This window comes from Triturus cristatus, chromosome 3_1 (assembly GCF_964204655.1).
Source record: "Triturus cristatus chromosome 3_1, aTriCri1.1, whole genome shotgun sequence".
In the NCBI taxonomy this organism is placed as follows: Eukaryota; Metazoa; Chordata; class Amphibia; order Caudata; family Salamandridae; genus Triturus; species Triturus cristatus.
The window spans coordinates 429,843,767-429,867,962 of NC_140583.1; the positions used below are offsets into that span (position 1 = coordinate 429,843,767).

At 44.0% G+C, this 24,196-nt stretch overlaps 1 protein-coding gene across 5 annotated transcripts in view; it reads right to left on the minus strand.

Moving 5' to 3' along the window:
• The window catches only part of SECISBP2L (SECIS binding protein 2 like), a 600,623-nt gene that overhangs the window by 91,276 nt on the left and 485,151 nt on the right, over window positions 1-24,196 (minus strand). For all 5 annotated transcript variants that reach the window (XM_085644219.1, XM_085644216.1, XM_085644220.1 and 2 more), the window contains one exon: window positions 4,885-5,104. In XM_085644219.1, coding sequence (XP_085500345.1) covers window positions 4,885-5,104 — 220 coding nt within the window. The remainder of the gene's footprint in view (window positions 1-4,884; window positions 5,105-24,196) is intronic.

Sequence of the window (24,196 nt, forward strand, 5' to 3'; positions counted from 1 at the left end):
ATCTGTATTTCTTTACACCTAAATTTCCACCTCTATGGGGATCTTTCCATGTAAGTCTGCTCATAGGAATGAGTCGTAGGCATTCTCAAGGCAGTGGTACCCGCCAATGACGGTGAGGACTCTGAATAGTGGGTTTGTGGCTGGTATTTATAAACAGCTGGTAGTCACATTCCAACGTTAGACACAGGTGCAGGTTTACTTCTGTCAAGGGCAGGAGAAAATGTATACACAGAGTAGGAATATGGTGAGAACACCTCCAAAATTGTCAGTGGTAGTGGTGATAGGGAAGAAAAAAAAGTATAAACACATTTGCAAGTGCTCTTTTCCATCACATCCCAAGTATCAGAAATGTGCCTATGTATATTTGCAGGTGTGAGAAAAAGCCCGGATACAAGTATTCCTGGTAAACTGCAACACTGGAAGCTTCCCAGGAATCCTCCTGGAATTCTAGGTGAACCCCAAGGAAGTCCAAAATGTACGCATAATGTAGGCAGGGCCACTGGAAGTATGCGAATTTGCGGGCGCGTTATGCACAACTATGGATTAACTTCATTAGTCACATAATCCATCATCTGCAGATGTAAAAAAAAAAAATGGTTCCTAGGTCAAACGGATCATAAGTTACAAAAAATGCAGCCACCTTTGTTGGTGAGTAGTGGAAGATCCGTTGCAAATAAATGGCTGGTCACATTTATGTTGCTTATTGTTGTATTCGATTGTGAAGCTGGCAGCAATGAGGTGACACCTTTGCCCAAACACTGTTTGCATGTGTAAAATGACAAAATAAAATAAGATCACAAAATGTGGTGCATTATGCAACATAATTTGCCTTTTCTTGCCGCATAATTTAGTCGACCTTGGAGCATAAGGAATATGCTACTTACCAGTATGCATCTGTTCTTGGCATGTAGAGCTGCAGAGCCACACACTTAGGATAGTAGATCGCCATCTGGTGTTGGGCTCGGATGCTTGCAGGTTGTTGTCTTCGGAAGAAGTCTTTGGTCACGAGATAGGGGACTCCTCCCTTGGACTACAGTGCGCATGGGCATCCACTCCATCCTCAGATTGTTTTTCGCCATGATGGGAAATGATGGAGTTTGTAAAAATAAAGAAAGGATGTCCATGTGTAATGTCTAATTAAGACGATGCTGGAACAGATACAGGTCCCGGGGAGGTGGGTGGGCGTGTGTGGCTCTGCAGCTCTACAAGCCAAGAACAGATGCATACTGGTAAGTAGCATATTCCGTTCGAGGCATATGAGCTGCAGATCACACACTTAGGATAGACTATATAGCAGTGTCTCCCCTAGTGGTGGTCACCTGTATCAGTTGGGAATAAAGTTTTAAGGACAGCCTGACCCACAGAAGCTTGTTGTTTCGCTTGCACGTCAACACAGTAGTGTTTAGTGAAGGTGTGTGTTGTAGACCATGTGGCTGCCTTACAAATATCTTCTAAGGGAATGTTTCCTAAGAATGCCATGGAAGCCCCTATTTTGCGTGTGGAATGCGCTCTAGGGGGAACTGTTAGAGTGCGTTTAGCCTTGTGGTAGCATATTTGGATACATTTAACTATCCACCTGACTGTTACGGATTTGGAAATGGGGTTGCCTTTATGTGGTGGAGAGAAAGCAACAAACAATTGTTTGGTTTTGCGAAAAGATTTTGTTCTATCAATGTAATAAAGCAGGGCTCTTTTAACATCTAAAGTATGTAAATGTGTTTGTACTTATATAGCGCACAGCTACCCCATTCCGGGGTTTCCCGGCGCTGTATCATACCGCTAGGGAACCCTTCCTGGCTTTTCCCTGTGAAATGTCCACTCCTGGGCATACCCAGGGTGAAGCCAGGCATCCCAGCGCTGTTGGGGCCGTTGTGGAGATTAAGCAAGCTATTGCCCAGAGTTGCAGCGTGAGACCCATGATTAGAATAGGCACCGAGGCGAGAAATCAGGTCCGAGGAATTATGAGCCCAAGACCCGCCGAGGCGGGAATTGAACCCTGGTCCCGGGCCAGACCTCTGCATCAGGGTCTGCCGCTCTAACCATTGAGCCACACTTCTCCACAAATAGGTATGAAGAGCTCTTTCAGCTACAGAGTCTGGATTTGGGAAGAACACTGGTAGCTCGACTGATTGGTTAAGATGGAACAGAGAAATTCCTTTTGGTAGGAATTAAGGATTTGTTCTAAGAACCACTTTGTTACGGTGTAGCTGAAGGAATGGTTCTTGTATGGTTAAAGCCTGGATCTCACTTACCCTTCTAAGGGATGTGATAGCAATAAGGAACGCTACTTTCCATGTAAGGAACTGTAGTTCGCATTTATGCAGAGGTTCAAATGGGGGACCAATGTGCCTTGTGAGAACAATATTTAGGTTCCACACTGGAGAGGGTGGTAATCTGGAGGAATAATCCTTTTAAGACCTTCCATGAAGGCTTTGATCGCTGGTACTCTAAATAATGACAAATGTTGTTGATTTTGTAAGTAGGCTGCTAATGCTGCTAGGTGGAGACGTATGGATGAGTACGCTAAATTACATCTTTGCAAGTGTAGTAACGCGCAACCGCCTGAATGTCTGACAGCACCTCATTAAAGTTCTGCCTGTCCTCCTCAGATAACTTAGGAGCAAGCTGTTTAGCAGAATCCATGGGTGTGTGTATTTAACGGCCCAAGAGACAGGTGGCATTTGTCGACTTTAAGGCCATACTAGCCGAGGAGAAGACTTTCTTGGCTGATTGGTCGAGTTTTTTAGCGCACCTGTCACTAGGAACCTGTGGAAAGGCACCGGAAGACCTCTTAGAGCAAGCAGCTTGAACCACCAGACTTTCCAGAGAAGGATGGGAAGTAAGGAAGTCTGGATCACCTGGAGCCGCCCTGTACCTTCTAGCCACAGTTTTAGAAACCGCAGGAGCTGAAACGGGCTTTCGCCATACCTCCATGACTGGTTCAGTGATGGCCTCATTAAATGGTAGTAAGGGCTCTGTCACAGTGGAGGGAGAATGAAAAACCTCAGTGAGGAGGTTAGGCTTGAATTCAGCAAATGGCAACGGTAGATCCAAACGCTCCGCTGCTTTTCTAATGACCGTGTGGTAGGGAGCCACATCTTTAGAGGGAGTATCGGCTGCAGGAGTAATCTTCCACTCTGGTGACAAATCCAGGCCACTAGCCTCCTACAACTCTTCAAACAAGTCATCAGACTCCATGAACTCACCCTCTTCCACCTCTTCAACCTGGTACCTTTGCTCTTGCAGGACTCTTTGAACTTCTCGCCTAGACCTAATCCTCCGGACCGGCGACGGCAGCGCCGCAACCGACGGAGCGTCGAACACAGGTCCGGAGGAGCAGCCGGAGTCGAACGCGGTCGAGCTGGAGCCGGTGAAGATGGAAGCGGCGTCGATGTCCTCGGCACCGGGAAATGCCAAGACTGCGTCGCCGGGAAAAAAGACATAAATGGAGCCTAAGCGTAGGCTTGAGGAACCCCCTGATTAAAAGCCATTGGACCCATTGGACTCGAAGGTGCAGCGGAGAACATCGCTCTAGTGAAGACTCCATACATTGCATTCAAATAATGCGATGGGTCTTGTCCCGGGCCTGGAAAGGGGGAATATGGCTCAGATTGAGGCATAACCGGACTCGGGCCAATCGGAGCCGGCGGTGGAGCCAGCGGAGTCGAAGACTCATCGGGAGCCGGAGCATCTTCAACTGGAGCCGGAGAATGTGCCGGCGTCGGAGATGGAGCAAGAGCCGTAGGTGAGGTCAGTCAAACAGGAGAAACAGGATTTGAGACAGGAGAGGGAGAAACATAGTCCTTACGGCGTCGAGTAGGCAAAGTCAATCTTGGAGCCGCTTCCTTATCCAAACGGTGTCGAGAACCATGCCTCTTCTTCTTTTTATGCTTCTTGGACTTAGAAGCATGCCCCGACGTCAACTTTGATGCCGACCTGGAGCGTCTTGGACCTCTCTTCTCTTTTTTCATCCTTGCTATAAACAACTTGGTTTCTCTTTCTTTTAAGGCCTTCGTACTCATCTTTCGACAGCAAGAGCATCCCTCGACGTCGTGATCCGACGACAGGCCCCAGTCACAGTCCTCGTGCGGATCCGTGATGGACATGTGCTTACCGCTTACCCTGCACAGCTTGAATCCGGACTTCTTTGTCGACATCTTTAAACAAGAAGCAAGAAGAAAGAGAAACACCAGCAGAAACACAAAGTAACTAGCCAAAGCTACAGAGAGTCCCAGAAAACCGTTAGCGTCGACGGCACGGAAAAAAGGGAGCCGACATCATCACGCCGATGAGGTCCTCTTATGGATCCAGTGACGAACGCTGTATACCCTGCACAGGACTCAAGACTCACTTCTCTCAAACTGACACAAAGGAATGAACAAGTGCTACCTACTTCACATTTAAACAATCATAAATTGAGCAACAATAATCAATGCATTTGTGACAAAGAAAAAGGCAAACTGACTTGAATGGCATGCATTAGCCAACTGTGACAACTTTGAAAATGGAGCTATATATGGTTTAAAATAAACAAGACAAACTACAGAGAGAATCTTGTGAAAGATTAGACCAAAAAGAGGATTCTGGATGAGCAAACTGTTGCAGTATAAACGTGCTGAATGAGGGTTCCAAAATACCATTTCAGTGTCAGAAAAGAAAAATGAAGTTGGATACTGGAGGAAAAAATTATAAATGTTCCATGCAAGATGAAAGGTGATATTACATTCTCTGCCCTAAAAAACACAAAGGTCAAGCATTGTACTCCGGAAAAACTAGTGCGTTTAAGAGTAGAACTACATAAATTACAGAATGCAAGCAAACTAAAATAAAAATGAATAAACAATAGTTTTCCAACAATTACATTGAGTACACAAAATTACTTACCATATTCCTTTTCATTTACTTCAGAGATGGGTTCAGAAATAACACTGCAGAAAGAAATGGCACTTGCCGCAGAGGGATTGCGAGAATGACCCATATGATGGGGAACCTTTTTTATGTTCTTGAGGGCTTCTTCAGCCTGTTCCTGTTCCATTGATGCAACCATATCTTTATAAGCCTTTCTGGCCTCTTCCGTAAGCGATACCAATTTATTGAATAAACTCTAAACAATAAAACAGATTTGCATTAACAGTAGCCGACTAAATAATTTTTTTATTAAATGCCACACATGAATACTTGTCATGAATAACCTATCCCATATATACACCCAAGACATTTCAATCACCAAGTCATTTCTGGTAGAAAAGAAAGAACAAAAAAAAAGACAGTAACTTCAACTTCCTTCAGGAATGCTCACCTCACTGGATGAGAGCCTTGAAACTTATGAATCTATGGAACAGGGCAGGGCACCATGACCAATTTCAGACCCAAAAGAAATATACAGCCAAGGATACTATGGCGCTCTCAATCGCATCATTTTGTTGTAGCTGGCAGCTACACCTACATTCTAAATATTTTTGAAAACAAGAGTGCAGAAATATCAACCAACACCCTGACCATCACAGTGTCTTTGCAACTCGGATCAAAGCATTACTTATGGAAAGACCTATAATTGTCCCCCTAAAAACTAAGGTGGTCTTTAAATTTTGCCAGATGTGGAAAAACTGCCACAAACTGTTCCTGCCGCCATATTTAGAGTGTATGTCATGCTACACTCTGAATGACCAACTAAGGTATGTTTTTCAAGCTCAAATCAAATGTTGTTTAAATATAATTGGCAAAATCCATATTTTTATCATCCTTGCAGCAGTAGATTCGCACAAGCTGCTTTACTCATTTCTGGCATGATGTTCCCTGTGCATATATATCCTCAGAGCAGAATGCCAAGCAACATCAAAATGGCAAGGGAGAAGTAGGGATGAAGAAGTACCTCACCTGGGTAATAAAGTGATTTACATCAGCACAACTAGAAAGTAGGGTAAACTATGCTGCAATTACAGAAACAATGCCTGGTCACTAGTGCATTAAGTGTGTGTGGACATCACTAGCTTATAGTGTGGCAGAACCATCACTGGTTTTCATAAGGAAACACATGACAGAATACCAGCTATACCTATGACAGAAGCCTTTGAACTTGGAGTAAGTGATACAGGTTAAATTGCTAAAGCCTATTTGCAATTGTATTAGATCAACAGAACTTCAGACATTCAGTTCATGAGGTTAGACTTCAACCTGGGTTTACCATTTGGGCAGGACGCCGGGAAGAATTATTCTATGGATTTAAATAAAAATCAGACTGCCTGAAATGCTCAAAGCGAACGCAAGCAAAGTATCATTTGATCATATTACTTTGTAGATCCTTTTTAACATATAAAAAGGCTACACACCTAGCTCAATATTCCAACAGTCACTATAATAACAAAAACGAATTTCCATGTAAGATACTTTGTAAGAGTTCAAATTTGTTTGTATTATTAAGACAGGAGATCACTAGGTTGACAATATTAACTGAAATATGAGAAATGCATTGTAAAAATGGAGAAATCTCTTGCAATTTGCTTCATTCCTGTATGAGAAAGTTTGAGAGGATAAAAAAATGCTTAAGAACTTTGCTTTGCGATCTCACACACACATTTGTCTGAAGAAAATCAAAAATTGCTAGATTTGAGGTGCTTCACCACTGAAAAGTTATACGTTCTGGAGATGGATGTCAGTGAAGTCAATGGTATTTATGTGCTCTTAACTCACAGGGATTTGGGTACTGTCGTGGTCAGAATCAAGGGGCCAAGAAATTTAAAGACCTACTTTTTGAAAATTCTTTTTAGGTCGAGCCTGGGCAGCGCAAATGCTGCTCTTTGAGGCATGCTGTATATTAAGGTAGGGACTTCAAGCTCTGCCCACATTTTTCATTAGCTTGTGTCATTGTACACTGTAAACTGTGGCTGTTCATTGGCCAATAGGCTTAGTAGTCCCTCCTTAGTACCGCCTTGTCTCATTTTGTAAGCACCCATGGCAACATCCCCTGTTGCATGTGTGTTTGCTTACAGCCTCTGAGCACTATTGTCTCAAATAGCTTTGTCCTGCCTGTTGTTGCAAGCAGGACACGCTCTCTAACGCTTTTTTAAAATCTTTATAGCACGCATTTGTAATGCAATAGGTCTTGCATTTGCGAGAGTTTAAGCTATTGGCATTGTAAAGGACAATACCCTTTATTTGTGTTATTTTTAACACATAAATAAAAGGCATTGTCATTTACAATCGCAATAGCTCAAACTCTCAAAAATCTGCTTTCCTGCGTGTAATAGATATGCTTTTCAACGTAAAAACTACAGAAGACTACCATTATTGGTACTCTCTAAAAGTTGGATGAACCAGACAGTCCTAATATCTAAGGAGCATTTGAAAAGAAACTTGAGTTACCACCTAACACTCAGTGAAACAAGCCCCTAATCATGCCCAGGATTTAACACACTCAGCTATTGGAATCCAGCAAAGCTGTGGCCCGTCACAACACGTGGCAAAATTCTCAACTTTTTTAATGTGGTCAAGAATTTTTTGCAGCACTAGTAAAGAGTGTGCCAAAATAGTCGAGGTGTGATCCACCTATAGGTTGCATGATGGTGCATGGTTGATGGCTCTTCTGCTAACAAAAGTATAAGCCTGGCTAACACAAATGTGTAAATCAAATGCCTTAGTGAAGGAATTTACCAGGCCACCCAGTTTCAAGCCATTATATATAACACACACAAAGATAATTAACCTAGCCCGGATGGTCAATGGTGGTCCACAAATAAAATAACCAGTGACAATTCTGTCCGACCTGGAACCCAACAATAAAAACACTGTTTTGCAGAGTTAATCGTTAAATTCAAATATGCATGACAGACTTCAATTTTGAGAGTAAGGACACATTCCTCATTACTGGTCCGAGGAAAAACTGTGTCATCAGTGTAGCAGATTATGAAAAAACGTTTAGAAGTTTAACTGCATTGGGAGATGGTGAGAACTCTATTGAACGCAGCATCCCAGATCCATCACTAGTGCATGAAATCTATCCAGGACCGCCTGGGTCATCCTGTAAGTAAAGAAAGACTTAACCAAAGAAGTGTTGTGGAGGAGTCCCCAGCAACAGGCTGCAAGAAGTTAATTAAATTCCGGTGGTTGATGGTGTTGAATTGAGCCGAAAGATCAAGCAGCACTAAAGGTGCTGCCTGCCATCAGACTGCAATTTCCAGTAACCCTTCACGAATATCCAATAGTACTGTCTCTGTGCTTTGGCTTGGGCAAAAACCAGACTGAAGGTTACCCAGGAAAGAGTGTTCTGACTGGTTAACTGTTCACTCGCCACCTTGTTTTGCCCAGAAATGGGTACCCAGCAACAGGTCTAGTCGCATGCTTTGTTGGGCATGAGCAACCATGCCGCCACCACCACGTCTGCTTGTGCCGAGCAGACTTCGGAGGAACCATTTTGGTTGATGTAGGAGGGGTTACCAGCAAGGAGATTTTTTCTTGCGGCGGACTTGGAGAGGCGTGTAGCTTGTGGGGAGGTGCATTAGGGGAGACCTCCACTTCTGAGACAGAGTGGCCCTAATTCCAGTGTTGTACCTCCTACAGTCACACCAGGCACTGCTGATGACATTATCTGAGGTCCGCTTGCCCCCCCCCCCTCTGTTCCCAAACCCCACCCCGATGGCCCAGCTGGGGAATGGACGACCAGCACTAGTATTCTAGTTGCATTTTGTGTCCAGACCTCTGCTTACTATTTTAATGACATTGTCTGGATTGTGGGGCACGGGCTTTTTACTGTGATCTTACTTGCCCCCACTCGTTGTGGTGTGGTTGGTTTATAGTGGCCTCACAATCGATGAGAATTAGTTATGAGTCTATGTAGTTTGGACAGAACACGTTGGCGTGACTGTCCTTGCGTTTTTTTTTAGGGAGAATGGTTGTTGTCCTATACATGTTACAAGGTCTCAGTTCTCGCAGTCAATGGACTGCTCGTTTTTGCTTCATTGTAGGGGGGAGTCTGGATGGTTGGGGCGGGTGGTCCTCTTAGCTCCAAACTTTGTTTACCTCAGTATGGCTAAAATAACTGATAACTTTAAAGTACTGGCATGGAATGTGCAGGGGCTCAACTTCCCGGTACAGTATTAGAGTTCAAACGTATCTGAGCAGGCGAGGAATACAGGTGGCGTTCCACCAGGAGACCCACCTCACGCACTCAGAAAGACTCATGCGCTGGAGCAGAAAGATTTAGGTCAGTGCCTACTCTTCTTTAGCTAGGGGATGCTAAAATGGGTGCTCCCTGGGAAACCTTTGCTTCCTCACGTGCCGGTTATTGACCCAGAGGGTCGCTTTGTAGTATTTTGGGAGCAAACTAGATGGGAACAACATTGCTTTTATCAACATATATTCCCAAACACAGATCAAACTCATGTTCTTGTCCTCTACAATACTGCATATCACCAAGGTCTTACACTTCTGACAATTGGTAGGGGGTGATGTCAACTGCATAGCAGATATTGCACTCAACAGTTGATACACCCATCCCCGCATCTCCTCCATTCATGAAACTGTACGACTCTTCCGCTCTTGGTTAGTGGAATGGGGTTTGATTGACACCTGGAGAACTCAAAACCCTCAGCGTAATGCCTATTGCATCTTCTCAGGATGGCATGACCTCTCTGTTCGGCTAGACACGTTCCTTTGCTCAGCCTCCCTCCATAGTCTAGCTGACCAGGCTGAATACCTTGCCAAAACTCACTCCGATCATAACCCCTTGCGCCTAAGCTTTACGTGGGGTGCTGCTAGACCTTCTATACCGTCCTGGTGGCTAAATGTCTTAGCCCTGGATAACCCTGTTTTTCGAGATGGCTTTGGGGACACGATTATTTTGTGAACAATGGAGGCAGGTCCTCCTCCCTTCTTGCAGAATGAGAGTTGTTCAAATTGGTTATTAGGGATAATTGCATTGCCAACACTGTGGGGATGCATGCCCAACTACATAGGGAGATCAATCAGATCTCCTGGAGGCCTTGGAACTGCCCTTAGTTGGTGTCCTTGCCCCACCAGACCACTTGAGCACTGAAAGAGAACACCTCCTGGCACTCACTGAGCGCCTCCGAATTTATGATCATAAAACTTACATCACCAGAGCACATAACGAACATGACAAGGCAGCGAGACTGTGCTCCTGGCCTGGTTAGCCAGCCCTGATCGACGCGCCTCGCAAATCCTCCAATTATGCATGCCTGATGACAGGATGCTATACACCAAGTCCGAAATCAATAGGGTTTTTGCAGAATACTATACTCTGCTTTACACTCGTCAGGAGGAGACCCACCTTTAGCTTATGCAAGGTTTATTGTGGCAGCTGGGATGAATAGAATCTCTGCTGCAGATGCAACTCTGCTGGGGGAGAAACCCTAGTGCACAAGGTGAGGGGGTCGTCAAGGCCCTGGCCAGCAGAAAGACTCCAGGCACAGACGGACTGCTTATAGTATTCTACTCTATATGTATTGATGCCCTTGCCCCGTACTAACTAATCTGTTTAATACAGCTAGGGACACTAGCTTGCTTTCCCTCGATGCTTCGCAAGGCTCTGTTGGTTCCTCTTCTTAAGCAGGATAAACCCGGGGAACTGGTTACCTCCGATAGGTCCCTGTCTATCCTTAATGTTGTTTATAAGATATTGAGTAAGATATTAGTCAACAACTACTGCTGAATGTACAAGGTCTTATCTGTTGAGATCAATCTGGATTTAAAACCACCAGGAGTACTACAAACAATGTTCGCTAATTAGTGCACGTTATGCCCGCCGCCTGAGTGACTATCCGAAAGCTCTTGTTATAGCTGTAGACATTGAAAAGGGCTTCAACTTGTTGGGATTACTTATACATTACCATGGAGAACATTGGACTGGGTGGTGATTTCCTCGGCTGGACACGCCTACTACATACGAGCTCGGGGATGCAAGAGAAAATTGGTTCTGTGATCTCATCACCATACGGCATCGAAAGAAGCTCCTGCCAAAGTTGTCCCTTCTCACCTTTATTCTTTGCTTTGGCAATGGAGCCGCTTGCCCTCACACTACTACCAAGGCTAGATAGAAGACTAATCCTTTTTATATCTTCCTTTATGCAGACAACCTCCTCCTTTACACTCTGGGTGAGCATGCCGATGTTGAGGGAGCCGTTGCCGCACTGGCAGAGTTTGGACACCAATCAGGCTTTGGGGTCAACTGGGGCCAATCGAATGCCTTTCCATTATTACCCCGCTTATGCTGGCTTCCCCCCCCAAAGTCGGAGCGAATCTTCGGTGGGAACCGATCACATTACAATATCTCAGGTTCAGGGTCTATCACACCGATGCAGAGCTGGTGGAGAGCAACATTTGGGTCCCTGCATCAGTCTATACAATTCTGGCTCCTCCCGCTGTGATGGGACGGATCGCCCTGTCGAAAATAATCTCTCTTGTCTCCTTTATTATTTCACAACCCTGCCAGTTTGCCTCCCCACATTCATTTTCATAGAAGAGGACAGACAGCTCACTCGGCTCATGTGGGGTACAGAGCATCGCCGCATAGCTTTGGGTAGATTGCGCCTCCCCGCAGATGATGGAGGTCTTGGAGTGCGGGACATGGATGCCTATTATCTTGTTAAACAACTCAAATAGATAACACTAGCGTGATGGGCTCACGGTTGGCAGCACTTGGGATGTCGTTTTGCTCCCACCTGGCTGTTTTTGGTGACACCCATCTCGAACAGGAACAAAGTGCACAGTGTTGTCTGCCCTCCTCCGGTTTGTGTAGGCAGTTTCGGCGGCTATCAGATGGACATTGGGGTGCGGAGGGATTGAAACCCTCCAAGCACAATGGTCCGGTGCCAGTGATGGCCATCCAGGCACACCTAAGCTCTCTATTGTGTGTGGCTGTCTAGGTGGAATAAACATAACCCAACTGTCAGCTATACCCAGTCATGTTATCCAGAGGCAATGGCTTAGATGGGATGACAAGTGCAGAATTTGTAAGTTCACAAATATAAAAAAAAATGGACTTGGTCGTTGGGAAGCACCTTATTGAGACAGTGACCACAGGATTCATAACGTTCCACAAAAGAAGGCCCACTGACATTCAGGAGCTTCGATCACAATGAGCTGGGAAGCTTTGTTCAATCTGGTCTCTGATTTGTATAGTTTGACAATCATTGTTGGAATGAGAGGAGTAGGGGGAAATGTGTAGAGAAATTTCACAGACCAATTTATTAAAAGGGCATTCCCCTTCGACTCTGGTTGGGTGAACCTGGATGTATTGTCATGGCATTTTTTGTTATTTGCATCTGCAAACAGGTCTATTTGAGGGTATCCCCATTCATGAAAAATGTCTTGCAAGACCTAGTCATTTAAATTCCAACTGTAACTTCCTTGAAAGTGTCGACTGAAACAATCTGCTTGAATATTCAGTGCCACTGGCAGATAAATGGCTGTTATCGTTAAGTTCCTGGGTATCACCATTTCCAAATGGCTTGAGCCTCGAGAGACAGAAGACAGAAGACGAGAGCGGGTCCCTGCCTGTTTGTTCAGGTAATGCATAGTTCTTGAGTTGTTGATTTGAACAAAGAGAGAGCTTGTTGTTATCACTGGAAAGTGAGATTTTAGAGCAAGGTGAACTGGTCTCAGTTCCATCATATTGATGTGATAAGTCTTATTTGTATGACCAAATTTCCTGAGTCTGAAGGGAACCCATGTGAGCACCCCATCCCCGAAGAGAAGCATCTGTGGTCAGTGTCTGGGTTGGTGGGTCCTGATGGAATGGCTCCCCCACCAACAGATTCTTCTGCTGAGACCACCAAGGCAGAGAATGACTTACAGTCTACGATAGGGTCAGCCTGTCTTCCTAGCAGTTAGAAAGTTGATTCCACTGGTCTTCCAGACATTGCTGCAGAGGTCTCAAGTGTAATCTTGTGTGAGGAACTATGAAGATTCATGAGGCCATCGACTCCAGTACAGAAGCAATCTGCCTCGCAGATGTATAGTGAGTCTGTAAGAGATTGCAACATTTCAGAATGATTGATGATAGTCTCTCCTCCGAAGGACACTTTTGCAGATTGTGTGCCCAGTGTAGATCCCATGTAGTGAAAGTTTTGTACTGGGCATATTGTACAATTTTTGATGTTGACACGGGGCCCAGATTGGTTAGTGTCTCAACACAAATTTGAAAATGTTCCTTTGTCTGTGATGGTGAGGAACTCTTTATCAGCTAATCATCCACTCTAGGTAAGGATAAATATAGATTTTGCTTTTTCCTTAAGAATGTTGCGACCACAGACTTGGAGAAGGTTCATGGAGCTGATGTTAGACCAAACTGTAACACTTTGTACAGATAGAGTTGAGATCCTACTTTGAAGCAGAGAAACTTCCTAATTTCTGTAAATTATTAGATGTGGAAATACGCATCACGAAGATCTATTGCAAACATCCAGACTCCCTATGTATTTGTTTAGTGCTCTCAGATGGGCCTGAACTCCTGTCTCGGACCTTTCTTTTTTACCAGAAATTAACAGGAATAAATTTCCAATCCCCTTTGGTTATATGGAACCTCTTTTACGGCCTTTCTGCAATAGAACGTTTACTTGCAACTGTTAGAGGTATTGCTGATACCTTGATGTTTTCACCGGAGAAACAGTAGGAGGAGGGGACTTAAAGTGAATAGATTAACCATTCTGAATAATAATCAAGACCCATCTGTCTTTTGTGATTGAATGGCTCTCTTCCAAATGATTGGCAATAATCCCACCTCAACCGGAGAGGTTAATGGAGAAGGGGGAAGTGAGGACTCATTGTTTAGCAGGTCTGTTTCACGATGCAGGTTTTTGATGCAATCCTTTTCCTCTGGATGGCTTGTGAGGGTGATAGTGAGATTTCGCCTGGTGCTGTTGAGCTCAATGAGGGGCTTGAACCCTCTGTTTGAAAAAAAAAAAACCACCTGTTGTATGTACCTTCTGCGGGATTCCTTCTTCCTCTCTAGGTCATCAGTAGTGGGAGTGTCCATTTCAGTTTACACCCTTGACATTTCTTGGTCCAAACAGGTCCCAAAGAGGGTTGTGCCTGAAAAGGGAAAATTCAGGATTCTATGCTGAGCCTCAGGTTTCAGACCTGTGAGACATACCCTAAAGATCTTGTCGCACAGATGCCATTCAAGTACCCATGAGCCGCTAGGTCTGATGCATCCGCTGCTGCGCTTATGATTTGGTTGGGTACCAGACTGCCTTCATTCAGGATCTCTTGGAAGTCATGTCAGTCTTCTTTAGGATGTTTTTGCTGTGAACCTGTTGAGAAAGTCCCACGAGGATCTGTCAAAGCTCCCTAGTAAAGCAGAAGCACTAGCCACTTTCATTTAAGATGCAGATGTTCCACACATCTTCTGGCCAATGGAGCCTGTTTGCTGTCCTTATTTGGACGACCTGAAGATGAAGAGGCCACGGAGTGGGGTTTGCGTGCAGCAGGTACTATAACTGAATCCGGAGGAGGATCAGCCCTGAAATAAAGGGTCCTAGTCAGTAGCCTTGTATTTTTTAAGGATCCAAGATGAAGAGGATTTCAAGGATGCTTGGGTCAAAAATAATTGCATTGCAGGCTCCAAGAGTCCCAGAACCAGTGGCAGGAGTGGTCTTGTTACTGCTCTAAAATGTAATCAAGGTTGATTGCAAACGTGCAATTGTCAGGGGCCATGAGCAAGACCCATGGGGGTTGAAACGCGATGGTGGTGGTTTAATGCTGACAACTGCACGTTTGCAATAAACCTTGAATAATTCAATCCTCTTGGTGTGCCATGTCTTCCTTTGTGGAGATATTTGGTGACAATAAATATATATATATATATATATATATATATATATATATATATATATATATATATATATATATATATATATATATATATATATATATATATATATAGACTATTGATTAGGATCTCCTGGAAGAGAACGTTGCTTTTCTTTCTTCTGCTCTATTTTAATAGCTTACAATGACAAGCAGAGAGATTGTTTATTTTTTGCACTCCTTAGAGAGAAACGCTAGAATCTTGCTGCATGTGCGTACACCTTCAGACCTACTGAAGCTTTTTTTTTTTTTTTTAAACTGACTAGTACTAGACTGCTTCTAATATCTGTTTAGCATAAATGTCTAACAGGTTTTTGGTGTGTCTAGTTTTGCACTTTAGATTTAATTTTTATTCTCCATGTGTGCAAACATGCTTGCTCTTTCATATGAAAGAGTTGTGCACTAAGTTTTTAAGTGGTTTGTAGGAAACGTGATGGCGTGACCAAGTATTATTTGGGAAAAGTACCACCTGGGGTACATAAGGATATTGCAGTTCACCTCAGAGTTCCATAACCTTATAAATTAATTCTGCCTACAGCCTCATTTCTCTATATGTTTATGGAGCTCCTCTGATTTGCAATATCCTAATAATGTATGATAGGGGTACTTTATCCCTTATATATCATACCTGAACACATGGTCTCCCTGGGTTGCAACAGCAGATGCCTGGAGGCTGTGCTCAATCTTCCGCTGCAGTGCATAACCTACCTCGAGTTTAGCAGTGCACAGATGAACAGATTAATGCATATCTAGATGCCCTATCCACAAAAATAGCATGGAAATGGTAAAGTGAAAAGATATTGAAAATGTAATTCTGATGATGAAAACGTGATGAGTGTAAACTGGCACAACAAGGAAAGAGCGTAAACTACAACTTCTTGTAAACTAATCGAGTTCTCTGGCATAATGTACCAGCTAACAGCATGTTTAACCACAAGTTCCAAATAGCCAGTCTTGAATGATTATGTAGTGCAATGTAATCTCAGGTCAAAAGTGTGTACTTCTCTGAGTTGTGTAGCTATAGCCAACACAGATTTATAGCAGAGAAAAACCAGCATCCCACAATTAAAGCTCTATATTTAAAACATAAATAAAACGAATGTTCTGAAATGAAGGCAAAGAAAATAGCGGCAGGAATATAATTGCACTGCCTATGTCTAGCAGCAGTAGAGATCACAGTTCTTATGAACATAGGTTTATGAATCGAAACAAAGCAAAATTATAGGGGAAAGTATTGGAAAGTGGTATTGGAACTAAGCAAATTCAAATAAAACAGTACCCAATGGGATATGATAAATGAGCAGACCATCATAAACAAGAAACTACTCATGGTAAAATTCTTGCATGTTTAACATATGGAGAAGACTCTCACGGTGAAATCACAGCAGAGCAGACCAAAAGAAATAAGTCACTGTCAACTCAAGCACAGTTAACACACAGAGAAACAACTCACTATAAAAAAAATAAGTACCTCACTCCCAGTGTAAGCAACGGAAGGACACTAATAAACAAAAAAGCAATTTGTACTTGGTCCATGCTCCATAGAAGGGAGAAACAAACGAAGAGAAAGTGAGACTGGCACACACTGACCAATCAGAAGTCAGTAAATAAGACTGGCAATGAAGCAATTCAATGGTAAGCGACGGGCAGGCTCCAAGCCCCTATTTTTAAACAAAATGCCTCGCAAGCGACAGTATAGGCTCTGTCTTAAGCAAAACCTAAAAATGTCTTTTCAATGGAAAGTGTGACTGAACCATAAAAGTACAATGGCGGCGGACCCTGTGTGATATATTTTAATAACTGACCTCTCCCACTTTGCACAGAAGCTGAAGAGGTACTAAATTCTCCCTTCCTCCTAAAAAAATAACTCAATAGTTGAGAAAGTTGACCCAAAAAACTTGCTGTGGTGCGGGACCACTTTAAAAAGTGGTGTCTCTGAAATGTGTCCGCCTGAGGGATCTGATCGGTATATCCTCACAGGGTGATGCATGGGCGCAGTGTCACTTAACGGTGTTTGACCAGATAGCAAAAGGTTTTGAGATTAGCAAGACTCAGTTCTTTAGATATCTACAACTCCCCCACCCCTTGGAGCCCTACAGAGACAAGCTGGAGGAAGTGCCAGAATTTAGACCTCTAGAAACTAAGTTGACAATGGAGCACCTGAGGAGGAAAAGCATTTACCAGATTTACAGATCCCCGATCCAAAATGTGCCGGATCCCCTTGTGGCCCTGGGGAAGACAGAGGAATATATGATGTTGGAACGCATGCATTTGGAACGCATGCCTTATCAACGCGGTCAGTACAACGACTGCGTTGTTACCACGCATACCATTATAACGCAAGTCATTACAACGACTTGCTCTAGGGGGTGCTGGAGTTTGGAATAGTATAATTTACTATTCCAACTCCAGTCTGTGCAACAGTAGGCAAGGTGTTGGATTGCAAATCCAACACCTAAAGCCCCCTACAGCAAGTCGTTGTAATGACTTGCATTGGAATGGTATGCGTGGTAACAATGCGGTCATTGTACTGATCGCGTTGTAATGGTACCGTGTTGTACCGACAGCATTCTAAACGCTGTTTCCCTGTTAGAGAGCAACCTGATCCCACTTACAGCTGTCTAGCAATCTCTGCCCCAATGAGATTAATACACTTTATATACTTCCATAGAATTTACTACCAGTAGACTAGGGTGTGGCAGATGGAAGGGCATGCTCAATGATGTCCTGTGAGGGTCTCAAGGCGCTGGGGGGGGGGGGGGGGGGGGGAGGGGGGGGGAGGGGGCGCTACTGATGGAACAGCCAGGTCTTTAGCATCCTCCTGAAGGTCAGCAGGTCTTGGGTCTGTCGTAGGCTCAGTGGGAGGGTGTTCCATGTCTTGGCGCGAGGTGGGAGAAGGATCTCCCGCCGGTGGTTGTTCTTCAGATGCGCGGGACGGTGGCAAGTGACCAGTCGGTGGAGCGTAGCTGGCGGTTGGGGATGTAGAAGGAGAGCCGTCTATTGAGGTAGGCTGGGCCGGTCTTGTGGAGTGCCTTGTGTGCGTGGATAAGGAGCTTGAAGGATATCCTCTTGCTGACTGGGAACCAGTGCAGGTCCCTCAGGTGGGGGGTGATGTGGCCGTGGCATGGTACGTCGAGGATCAGTCGTGCCGAGGCGTTTTGGATGCGTTCTAGTCGTTTGATGAGCTTGGTCGGGGCTCCCACGTAGAGGGCGTTTCCGTAGTCGAGTCTGCTGCTGACGAGGGCCTGGGTGACTGTCTTTCTTGTATCTGTCGGGATCCATCTGTAGATCATGCGGAGGGTGTTGAAGCAGGAGGAGGAGACGGCGTTGACCTGCTTGGTCATTGAGAGCGTTGAGTCGAGGATGATTCTCAGGTTACGTGCGTGGTCGGTGGGTGTCGGGACTGCTCCCAGTGCCGTCGGCCACCAGGAGTTGTCCCAGGCTGCAGGGTTGGAGCCGAGGAGGAGGACCTCCGTTCTGTCAGAGTTCAGCTTCAGACGGCTGGTCTTCATCCAGTCGGCGACGGCCTTCATTCCTTCGTGGAGGGTGGCTTTGGCGGTGATGGGGTCCTTGGTGAGGGAGAGGATCAGTTGAGTGTCGTCGGCGTAGGAGATTATGTTGAGGTCGTGCTGTCGGGCGACGTGTGCGAGCGGGGCCATGTAAATGTTGAACAGTGTCGGGCCGAGGGAGGATCCCTGGGGTACGCCGCAGATGATCTGGGTTCTGCCGGAGAGGAAGGAGGTGGTCCATTCCAGTGCCTTGTCTCGGATCTCTGCGGTGTGGAGGCGTGTACGTAGTGTGCGGTGGCAGACGGTGTCGAAGGCGGCAGAGAGGTCTAAGAGGATTAGTGCTGCGGTCTCGCCGTTGTCCAGCAGGGTCCTGATGTCGTCGGTGGCGGCGATGAGGGCAGTCTCGGTGCTGTGGTTGCTGCGGAACCCTGACTGGGAGGGGTCCAGGATTCTGTTTTCTTCGCGGTATCGGGTCACCGGTGGCTAAAGAGGACATTGCATGTAAATGACATGTATGCCTATGACCCCCCTCTTCTGACCGACTGGCAAAAGGGCATGAACAGATGTTCATCCAGGGAGCAAAAGCTTATAAACTGTGTGGAAAATACTAAATACTGGGGCATGTGGGACCGCCATAGGGACCCAGCTGGGCAGGACTGTACAGCCATAGAGTAAAGTTAAACGTTTCCCATTTTCCATCTGATTTTCAGTCTTACACAGGAAAATGAGGGGCAGGTAGGAAAGTAAGGCCTCCAATTATGCAACTTAATGTTTGTCTAACATCTGTGTGACTCGATTTTACCTACAATTCATGCTGCTCTAATGATTTACACATGTACTATTTACTTGAAACTAATAAAAACATTTACAAAAACCTCTCCCCCACTTGCTTTATAGAAAATTGTGGAAGTAATGTTTATCTTTTTGTTCTTTCCTTCAACCATAATATTTAATAAGAAAAGATTATGTAGTCTTCCAAATACATCCTTTGTGTGGCCCTTAGTGGTTAACTTACAATCTGAAATGTCATTCCATGTCAATATAACACCAGTCATTTGTACATCAATGAATTGGTCTTAAAAACAAAGCATAATTAATAATATACATACAAAGAAATTATGCTGTACCCATGTCAAAGGTAATGTGTAACGTCGCCAGTTATGTTATCTGATGGCTTTGCCACATCGTGTGTGAAGTCCTAAGCAAACTATTTTGGGGGCGTGTTATGGCTTTTATGGTCAGGCATAAGTTATCAAATTAAGGTACTGTGAAATTAATTTCATTCGCGAGTTATCTTTAATCACTGCTGCAAGGGCACAAGCAATGCTCTGGAGAGAAAAGATTGAGTCGCAACTTTGATGTATACCTATCTGGAGCAATTTCTCCATTTGTTTAAACTCCCTTTAATGCTGTGTTGTAGTTTTAAGGAACAGTTGTTCCTGTGGACAACCAAAATATAATGAACAATAATAAACAGCACAATGGCAATATTCGAGGGCAAGGACATGTCAGAAAGAGAAAAAGGGAATATACCACGAAATACTTCTAAATTCAAGTTATTTATGTAAATGCGTATTCACAATATTCAAAATCAAGTGCATTGTGTCCCAAGTGAAAGCAGAACCTACATATCAAGGTTGTGACTTTTTATGACATAAAACAAGGTTTCAATAATACAAAAAAAACTACCATCACATTAATGTGCAATAAATGATCACAGCCTCTTAAAACATTGGTAGGGGCTGGAAAATGGCTCGCTTTGGGTTGTTGACGAAGTTTCGACCCCACCTTCAATAAGGGGTCTCTTCAGGACCTAACAATGGAGAGACACCTGAAAGAATGGTAACCGTGGAATCAGTACAAGGGTCATCGAGAAAACATGAAAAAAAAGGGATCACATTCGCTCATTTATGACAGGTATACATACCTTAGCATAAGAATCACTGTCAGAGTGTGGAGTGTACACCATAAGGAAGTGAGTTTAAAATTAGGGTACTCACATGGGGCCTAGCCGGGCACTGTTTAAAAGGAAATGAAAATAAGGATAATTTACCCTCTGCAACATGGAGGGACATCTCTGAAGGCATTGTTGCCTGCCCTTCTCCTAGCCTTTATAGGTGATAGGATGACAATCTCAAGGTCTCTCGCTGGTCCTCGTAAAACACAAAAATACTACAGAAGAACGTACCTACTGAAAACAAAGCAGGACCATTTTCATTCCCCCTTCAACAGCTTGTGAAAGCAAGGCAAGACTATCCAAAACGCTTAGATCTGTGGTCACTCCCCCAGAAACCTGTCAGAATAAGCTGTGAAAGTTTAACTCACACACAGAAATTACACAATGCTACTATTAGTGCTCTACTCAAAACTAATGCAAGCACTCCACAGATCTGCCCTTATCTAATACTCAACGTGACACCATTGAATGTTGAGATTTTTGATGGACGTGGCTTTTTTAAGATAACCTACCCTGTGAATCTATCCAAATATCAACAAAAAAAAAGAAAAAAACTTCGAACCTCTGTTTGCTGACCAATACCACTGCTCAAGGAAAAGGACACTCCAAACGGACTTCCTACTTTTTAACACCACCACCAAAGTAAGAACGCACACCTTGGCAGATTCAGCAGGGGGTGGCCAAGCGAGATATCGCACTGGCGTGGGGCACAGCTATTTTCCCAAGAACTGAAGATTAGGAGTCCGACCTAGACGGGTGTCAGAGAGCAGAACATGTAGTCTATCAGAGTAGGGCCTACTCCAAGAAGTGGGAGAAAGTATGGGGTACCTGGGGTGACGCTATTGCCGGAGAAATGTTGTTGGGGAGGGAAGGGAGAACACTCCTGTTGAGTTGTCATTGGTGCAATATGCTCCAAACTGCAACTGGCCGTAAAAACGACGTTTCCAATGTGTAATTCATGCTTTGATGCTATCTTCACTGCTATGCATAACATAGGATAGTCTTTGATCATTTCCTGAATTCACTGCATGAAGAGCAATGTTCAAATTAAAAGAGACAAAAAAAAAAATGTACACCAACTGTAAACTCAAGACTTCATCCTCAACCCAATACAATGGTAATCCCTTCAACTCCATTTTTAACACTGGGAAAAAACATATTCTTAGCCAATGATAAGAATCTGGCCCTGTGTGACCTAACCTGGCTCTCAACTCATTTTCCACTTTCATCTTCACACTCTCCCCTGTCCCTCCCTTATATTGACAGACTCTCCAAAACTTTACACATTGTCCGACCTCAACCCCTCAAAGCAAACCCTTGACAGCTACATCTTGTGTTCCTTTATCCATCAACCATTACTATTACTTACCCTCACCATCCTGAGCTGCTTCTTTCAAATTACATTTTCTCAACACTTTTTCTGACACCCTCCTCCCTCACCCCTCTAGCTCATTTCCCCACTCTTCACTTCCACATCCCTACACCGACTTTCCCAATCTCAGTCTTCATCCTTTCTTCTTTAAACTTTCCTCCTTTGCATGTTCTCCCACCCACTCCCCTGTCTATACTTCAAACTCCTTCCTTATACCTACCCTTCATTGCAACATCCACCTTCTTCTATATCTTCCTCACTTAACTCTAGCCTCTGTATCAAAAGCACATGTTGACTCAAGCTGATTCAATCCCCATCGTCGAGTCTTCCATGACCACTTTCTCAACCCTATTCTCCTCTATAACTCAGATGAGGAAAATGACATCTTGTGACAGTCAACAACTCTTCTATCATGCTCACATACCAATCTCAAATGCTGCTAACAACTCATCCAGAAGCCAATGCTGCCCTGAGCCAGCCCATTGGAAGGTGGTGCTGGTGTCCTATGCAAAAGGTGTAAGCTCGTCAGTAAACTTGCCAAAGGCAGTGATACTGCCGATCTGCACACTCTGGCTCCCCCAGATTTATCAGTTTTGATAGATGAACTTTGCTCTAATGTACATAATGTTATGTAGGATTTGTTTATGAAAGACTTGAGCGGTTAGATGTATGTTTAAAACGGAGGGTGTCAAACAAAAATGTAGCACGCCTTAGCACTTAAATACTGTCCGCATTACCTCAAGTTCTCATCCTGTGGACCCTCTAAGAATGATGGCTAATATTCTTGCCGTTGAAATTCGTACCGAGGAGATGTATTCCACGACTACCTTGTATTATCAGCCTACAGGTGCAGCAAACACAATCAACACCATAGTACATAGGGAGGGTTTACCATTCAAAAAATGTATTTTATGTCAGAGGAAATCACCTGTATGGATTAGTTACTTACCTGTAATCCTAGTTCTCTTCCAGGGGTATCCTCATCAAAGTCATAAGCATTAGAATATTCCCGCCCATGCGCGGGACCCCGGAAACACTATATTATATGGGGCCCACATATATATCAATTTACATACATATATATATATTCACTGAAAAAACCATAGGTTTCACACATGTTATAGTTAGCTGTACATTTTACTGATAAAAAACCAATGAAATTCCCCCGTTATAGTTACTGTAGGCAACTATAACTCACGCGACCGCAATCCTCTGCTGATGCTTATACTGTATTTAGACACTTATTTGCCCATGTCTTCTTCCATTAAATTTTATCTATACATATATTACAAATATTTTTTTTTCATAAAGACACATATGTCATCAGCAGAGGATTACGGTCGCGTGAGTTATAGTTGCCTACAGTAACTATAACGGGGGAATTTCATTGGTTTTTTATCAGTAAAATGTACAGCTAACTATAACATGTGTGAAACCTATGGTTTTTTCAGTGAATTTGCAAGGTTTTTTAAATGCTAACTTACTTTAGGCCATTCGTGGCGTGCGCGCCCACTTAACGCAGTTCGTTCGGGCACCATTTGCACATGGGGTGGGGAGAGTGTGGATACTTTTTTTTTTTTTTTAAAAATTTTACCGTACGTAATCGTACGTAAGCGTAATCGGCGATTTTTCGAAAAAAAAATTTTTTTTTGGCCTTGTGGGTTGTTTGGGGGCCCGTATATCATTGCTGGGTGATTATTATTTCAATATACTGCCCCTTTACCCATTTTTGGGCTTCATTTATGCTGCCCTACTCAGAGTGCGAGAGAGAAAATGGCGGCCGCCGCTTCCTGGTTTCGGCCGATTCGAATGTTTACTAAGATCTAAGAGCCAATCAGAATCGCGCTCGTCACCGTACGCGTACGGTAAGCGCACCGTAAGCTGGCTCAGATATATATATATATTGATTTAAAGGCTATTTTCTCAGAATCTACTGAACAGATTTACACCAAACCTACAAAAGGCACTTCCTTGACCTGAGGACTACCTCTCTGCCAAATTTCAAGTAATTCTGTTCAGCCGTTCGGGCTGTAGCTGTGTCTAAAAGTCCTATGGAAAAATGCATGGGAAAAACGCGTTTTGGGACCCCCCTTTTATCTCAGCCCCCCGAGACTTTCAGGGTAGGAGCGGAGCGTAGCGCCCCACCTATTTTGAAAAATTCGCGAGGATTCGTCGACCGGCGCAAAAGTTATTCAAAATAGAATGTTGCGGATTTCCTATGGAAACGTGGTCCTAACTATAACTACCTACTGGCGACCGCCAGTAGGTAATATATATATATATATATATATATATATATATATATATATATATATAAAGACAAAGTCCTGAACTCCCCAATGAAACAAAGGGAGCTGAAGGCAGGTAAGGACCTCTCCACCATGCACAATGCTGACGTCCAAAAAGTAAAGACAGCAAACGATTCCAAGATTTCAATTCTGACGTTTAATTCATTTGTCAGACAAGTGTCCGCCTCAGACGCGTTTCGATCGCCTCCGCGATCTTGATCACCTGACGCGCTGGTGCCGGACCATC